General features: G+C 37.7%; 1 protein-coding gene across 3 annotated transcripts; it reads right to left on the minus strand.

Moving 5' to 3' along the window:
• LOC109715481 (PGR5-like protein 1A, chloroplastic) lies at nucleotides 315-6,563 on the minus strand. Of its 3 annotated transcripts, XR_002217610.1 has the most exons (12): nucleotides 6,238-6,563; nucleotides 5,066-5,181; nucleotides 4,880-4,976; nucleotides 4,695-4,795; nucleotides 4,332-4,388; nucleotides 3,928-4,004; nucleotides 3,009-3,060; nucleotides 1,930-2,040; nucleotides 1,748-1,845; nucleotides 1,586-1,662; nucleotides 830-952; nucleotides 315-538 (listed from the first exon to the last, which is right to left on the minus strand). XR_002217610.1 is itself a non-coding variant. In XM_020240507.1 (11 exons), the coding sequence occupies exons 1-10, from the start codon at nucleotides 6,386-6,388 to the stop codon at nucleotides 1,593-1,595; spliced, it is 930 nt and encodes a 309-aa protein (XP_020096096.1). In that variant the 5' UTR covers nucleotides 6,389-6,563; the 3' UTR covers nucleotides 668-952; nucleotides 1,586-1,592. The 3 variants fall into 3 exon arrangements, 2 of the variants coding, with proteins under 2 accessions (XP_020096096.1, XP_020096097.1); XM_020240507.1 differs by lacking the exon at nucleotides 315-538 and having other exon boundaries at nucleotides 668-952; XM_020240508.1 differs by lacking the exons at nucleotides 315-538; nucleotides 6,238-6,563 and adding an exon at nucleotides 5,247-5,850 and having other exon boundaries at nucleotides 668-952.

Raw genomic sequence — 6,929 nt, forward strand, 5'->3', positions numbered from 1 at the left:
TGAGTGCACCTTTGTCACATCTCTTGTTCTATTATTGGGCTCCATTAATTTAATATTTAGTTTTAATTCCATGGTTATAAACAATTTAAAATTTCCTAATGAAAAGAATAATGTAATAATGAGCAACTTGAGAATCTAATCCTTGAAACCACATGATCCCATTTTATGTGCCTAGTTGGCATGCTCTCTCACATAATAGGGATTTTTTGGACAGTTATGGAGACTCTCAATCTACATGTCCACACTGCATAAATTAAGCAAAAAGAAAAGGGAAATAAAGCTAAAAAAAGGTACATGAGTACTGCAACTACTAATTATTATGAAAGAATGATTGTGAATAATTAGAAATATACGGTTACTGATGTGTCACGTACAGATTTACTCATATAATACAGGAGGGAATATAAGCAATAGCTTTTTAATACCACTCGCCCGAATTCCACTCCTAGAGAATCATTGCGATAACCTTTCAAATTTGATCACATTGTTGTTGGAGTTGAATCCTCGAAAAGGTTTGCGAATAACCACAAAATGGAAGCTATAAGAACAACAAAAAATATGTGATCAGAAGCAATTCCAGTACAGAAGAGTGCACAAAGTAGCATGTGCCCCCTCTTACCATACGGACTCGAGTAATGGAGAACTAAACCATCAAAAAGAGTCAATATTACTACACAGAAGGCGAGAAGTTATTTTTTCTTTCCAATCAGTTTCTCTATACATGGAAAAATACATGGTTTTTCATTCACATTGCCTGATCTCTAATGTGATTTTTACACAATAAGGGGCATAGATAACTACATTCGTAGCGAGAGATACATATACATACATGTACATTTAACCAAGTTATGAAGCTCCTGTTGAACAAAGTGAGATATAGCACTGCACACAGATCCCCCGACAAGCTCCATAAGGTTGATATGAAGCGGATGTAGTTTGGTTTCCTCTTTTCCTGCCAATGCAAAACAACCAGGTTCTTGATCTCTTTATTTGCACTTAAAAACACACTTTTTTTTGCCTCTTTTTCTTTTTGGGGAATCACTTTCGAAAAATAGAAGAGTAGGTTGGTGACTTTTTCCAACTGCATCTGCACATATGTTCAGTTTTTCACTTTTGGCTCAATATTTGACCGTGACTTACCGTTCAACATGCTGGCGGAACTAAAAAACAACAGGCTCCTGTTTTAGGTTTGAGTGTAACTGCTAGTTTTAGAACTTGCATTTTCTATTGGAAGTGCAAAACAGTTGAACATTACGTTACCATGAAAGATATGAAGTCAGAGTCATGATATGAAGTCGGAGTAGTGATGATGAGATGTAGGTTTCCTGTTGGATGGACGATTTCTCTATACTTTCTTGATCCAAGGTTTTATAAATCACAGTAATGTGAATTTCAGCAAAAATATTTTCACCCAGTTTTAGTTCAATGTGTAGAGCGTTAGCTAGAAATCTCCAATGTAATCTCCAACAAAGAGTATGATGATTCCCCACCAAGGTTCCACACTGTCGTTATCCATTCTATGGTGTTATATTATATCCAAGATATCCTAATACAAAAGCAATAGAAGAGCTGATGTTTCAATTACCTGAACTTTATGCCTCACTTGGTTCAGGAAGTGTAATTAAACGTGTTTTTGAATCATACACCAATTCCGTGCCACAGCTGACGAACAGATGTTTGGGATTATTAGAACTGTGATAGTAATAGAAGACTACAGCTAGATCAATTTCTCTGACCAAGGACTTACTTTGAGCATTTTACAGTATTCGTGGAACCACCACTAGACACAGATAATATAGTTCCGAAGAAGGACAGATTTTCAGTGCCACAGTTTGGACATGGGCCCTACAAATCATTATAAATGTACTGATTAGATTGCTCTCCTACTGAACTTACATATGTAAAGCATAATGGAGATGATAAAGATACCTTTAAGATCAAAAAGTCCTTCAATATAGCACTAGTAATTGTCTGCGCTAACCAGAATATGAGAGGCAAAGCAGCAAACCATGTGAAGATGAAGCTGAAGGGCTCTGGCAACTGCATTGCAACAGACAGCTCATAGGTTTATTAAGCAAGTAGGCCTATCGAATACTGCATTAAGTAAACTAAACCAGCCAAACCAACTTAAATCCGACGCATTGTAAATCAATTAGAAAATGGAAAAGGAACCTGACATACGAGGAGAAGTATTATGAACCTGACATCCAATGTTAAACCAATCGCTCTACTTTCACCATGTCATCAGATGTTATGTCAAAAGTATCATGATTTATCAAGTGAGAAGTGGACCCAACAGAATACCAGGAAAGTGTCAGATTTGATTAAAATTTTTCGTTGATTTAAAACTTTAAAATATCTTTAAAGCTACAAAATTGTTCTCAAAACTTTAAATGGTTATTGGGCAATAGGGAAACATGTTTAGATAGCTCTCTATTCTCTTTAGGAGGTTTTCCCCTGGGGGCCGCCCCAAAGGTTTGGGCCTAGCTTGGGAAAGCTAAGCACTCCTTTTAAGTACTTAACCCTTAGATCATCATGGCCTTGCTCTCCTAGTGCCTAAATTGGGAACCACAATGACCGAATCAAATCATATGCGTGCGCACAGCACGAGCCTGAGCTGAGCCTGGCCGAGCACACACACACCTGAGGCCTAATCGGTTCGACTATCTAGCATTTTTAGACTGACAGATGGTCGGCAAGTAGGACCTGAAGAGTTTTAGACTGACAGGTAGGTGGGCGTTTGTGACTCCTGCTAAGCCGACAAGGTAGCTGGGAGTTTCAACATCACCAGCCATTTTCCACTCCCCTGTCTATAAATAGGCGGAAGGGGTTAGCTCATCTCCCAACGAGGGGGAAGAACAACTATACACAGCTCATAGAAAGTTCGCAGCAATATGACATGAAAACATAAGCCGCGAAAGTATTAAGCCATCAGTATCTCACGCCTACCAAATGCTAGAAAAGGTTTGTAGACTTGTAATGCAATAAAAACAAGAATATATACACACCTCCAATAGGTAAGTAATTTCGAAGCCCGTCAAATCATCTAGGAAGAAGAACCTATCAGGATGGCAAACAGATGGTAGAGTTAACTAACGAAGACAACTAATGATAGATCTCTTCAGATTCACGTTGTAGCTCTTTCAATAGAAATTCCACAGTCAAAGGTAAAAAAAAAGATATTTATCAACCTTATTTTAATGATATTTTAGTTGGAATATCAACATTATTTTAATGATAAGAGCAACCATTTGAGTATAATAAGGTTATGACATTCTAGTTAAATATTAAAAGTTGAAAATGAAGCTAGATATGACAAAATAAATTAACAGATCAGAAGGCCTTTGGCATGATTATATATATCAGAATATGAGGGGAGATAAAAGAGGTGATCTCATAGAAACAGGCAATAAAGGTATAGCAGAGCAAAAATATGAATACAGATAAAGTGATACTGGATAAGTATTTCATGCAAGCGAAGAATTTTCCTAATATTTAAAATGACACCCTATAGGCATTACGCAGCACACAGTAAGAAAGTTCATGAAATAATCTTGTAGCGGGATTTTGTTACAAAGAACGAATGCCTTATATGGCTAGTATAATCATTGAAATTCTACACAGTATACATGAAATACGTACATACATTTTAAGCTAGTCATATTTTCTATGCTCTTCCACACAAATTTTTCACTAATATGAGATAAAAATTTACAAGACTTAGTTGAGGTCTATTACAATCAAAAGTAGAAAGAAAGTATGTGATATTGCTGACATGGGTACGATTAAATGCATATAATAACTCTACCAGAACAAGTTCAATAAATAATTGGTAAATTCAAATATTGAACTCCCAAATTTCACAAAGTGCTGAAGCATAAAACATGCATATGGGTGATCATGTTATGTGTTTACACGATTACTCACAATCCTAGTGCCACAACAGCTGCAGGCACATTCAGGAGGAACATCTTGAAGTAGTCAACCGACAAGTCACTGTAAACCTGGACCATAACATAAGAATACTTTTACTCAAACACTATTTGAAAAGCTTTCTTTACCAAACCAATGCATTTGCAATAAAATTTGCCACTCTCTTTCCTCACTATTCGTATTCAACCATCAATAGCAACTTTATGTACCCAAATACAATGACTTGTATGGGTACAGATATATGCTAGTCTACTGAAATACACTTTCTATAAATAACATGCAAAGGAGTATATAAATAAAAACGTTGTCTGATAATAGGGCATTACAATAAATTAGAAATATCAAATGAATGACATTTCATGTGTGATTATCCAACGAAAGAAAATGCCATAATCTACCTTTCTACTGCGAAGACTGCATCGTGGACCTTCCTGCACGATGTCGCTCCCTTCTTTCTGGAAAAGACGAAAAGAAGTAGCAATATTACGAACTGTTAATTGATCAAGCTTCAAAAAATCACAGATAAAAATATTTATCGAAAAATGTTTCGTCAGAAGAGAAATGAAAAAAAGAATGGTCGATGAAACCACACGTGCATCGTTTTACATTTGGGTTCCACAACAGTCATCAACTTTACTACATGATTTTAGAATAAAAAAGTAATTGAAAATAACTTGTCTTAGTTTCAATTGAACAGTGTGATCACGCTTCTCATTTAGAAAGAACCATAATAGGCTTCTAAAAAACACAAAAAAGAAAACCTTTAATCTCATCTTCAGTTCGTCGAACTCAGCATCTGTCATTATGGGCTTCCCAGCCACATAAGCCATCGAAGCTTCCAAAAGCTTTTGCTCATCGGGACCTAATTAGATGCAAAAGAGAGCAATCAGCAGCAATTATTTTTCTATACAAAGACAATATAGAATCTAGAAACAAAACGACTTACTTAGCATGACCACGCTGCTTCCTTCCCACATCAGCTCTTCTTTGAGATTATCGAATTCCTCATTTGACATGATAGCCTTTTTGTCGTAATAGAAAGCCTAATGGAAGAGCACTCATCAAGCCAAGAGTCATGAAAAAAAAAAGCAAACGATCGCACTTATGGTGATAACATATGCATCTTTATTACCTGCAGTGCTTGGAGAAACTCTTGTTCAAGCTCTCCAACAGTCTTCTCCTTCTTTTTGTCTATGCTGCAATAAGGGAGGATCTTGCTATCAACAACTTCATCATCCTGAACCTGACCTGCAATGTAATGATGATATTAGAAACACAACAAATACCATATTCTACCGCTCAAAGTTACTCACAGAAAAATGTGAAGGCACAAGTCCGAGGAAATTGGAATCGAAAATTGTCATCGGCTCGAAGCAGAGTCTCGCCACTATATTGTTCAAATTGCTCTGGAATCAGGTATCAGGACGCAGAGTCCATTTTGTAGTAATCAGAAAATGATGTTATTGTCTCCTTCACAACCTCAAAAATACACTCTTTTGATAGTCCACATTTGCTACTCCCAGAAGAAGTAGTTGCCTAAAAGTTCAAATATCTAACCTCCTATCTCATTCGTAGTTTAAAACATGGGCAATTTGTATTATCTCTTACCCTATCACAACAAACTCTAATCACAATCACTTGCATTCATCTCATAACATTATAATTCTTCTTCCCTTCACCCTACCAAAAAAGGGGACAACAATAGAAATTGTTAGGGCCCTTAGAGCATAAGCATTCATACGGAATAACATATTAGAGTTCACAGCTACGTATATCGGTGACTCAATCTACACAAATCCATTGCCTTGAGAAGAGACAGATGTTCCGATGATTCCTGGACACGTTTCCTACAAAAACATCGATCTTTTCGGCAACACGGTAACAGTGTAGAGTTCATAATATGTATATTGGTGACTAAATCCACACAAATCATTACTGAACACTTTCCCTATAAAAAATCGATCTTTTTTAGGTAACATGGTATCAGAGCCAGTTTTAGGTCCTAACCTCCATTAGTACCAAAAGTTCCAAGCTTCACTTCCCACATCCGTTATATTTAGGGCTGGTTTGGTATCATATTTCAGGGGACACATGCTTTCAATCTTCTTTCAGATTTTTTGGACCGTCTACGCTCCAATGACATAAATTCCTATCTGTTTGTCTCCTTCGTTGCCTCTTCTGTCAGCGCACGTGACATAGTTCATCTGATCTCCACCGTGCGCATGAGCGAGCACGTCGAGACTATATCTATACCGTTTCTTTATCGTATCATTACCGATCTTTCGGGTAAAATCGGGGGCTGACCTGGCTGATCGGCGGCTCTGGGGCGCCGCACGAGCGCCTTGCGGGCGTGCCGGCGGAGGAGAATCCGAATCGGAGGCGAGCAAACCCTAGACGCCGCGGCGNTGGAGAGGGGTGGGGGGAAGGACGAGAGCAAGAACACCTCCGAGGCCATGCGGCGAGATCGCTTCAACAAGATTAGGGTTTTTTTGGGGAGGGTGTAGTGAGGGGAGAGGAGGAAGAAGGAGTGGAGAGATAAGGCGAGTGGGAAGGACTCGCCAAATGTGTGGAGGGAAAGGAGGAGGGAAAATATGTTTCTTTGCTCCTCCTCTTTGGGTCGACCGTTGAAGATTTTGTGCCCTATTTTTTGCACAATAAGCCCTCAACTTTTATTATTTTGAAGATAATGCGTTTGGCTCATTTGGTCCGGAAGAGGTCTCTCAACCCGTCGAACACGAGCGAGCTGAGGCCGGCTCGTAATCGCTTGTTTATTAAACAAATTGAACATAGCCGGACTCATTAAATGTCTGCTAAAAAAATTAAGCTCATAAATGACATATTATATTGTCAGCTTTACTGCTGGATGAAAAGTTGAAAGAAAATTAGAAAATTAGTTTCCTAATCTAAAAATTAAAATTTATAGAATATAGGTTTTTTTTATATTTTGGTTGGCCGAAAATCCAAAATTTAACTTATGTTCGGCTCTTTTATTAAAT

This window comes from Ananas comosus, linkage group 9 (assembly GCF_001540865.1).
Source record: "Ananas comosus cultivar F153 linkage group 9, ASM154086v1, whole genome shotgun sequence".
NCBI classification, from domain to species: domain Eukaryota; kingdom Viridiplantae; phylum Streptophyta; class Magnoliopsida; order Poales; family Bromeliaceae; genus Ananas; species Ananas comosus.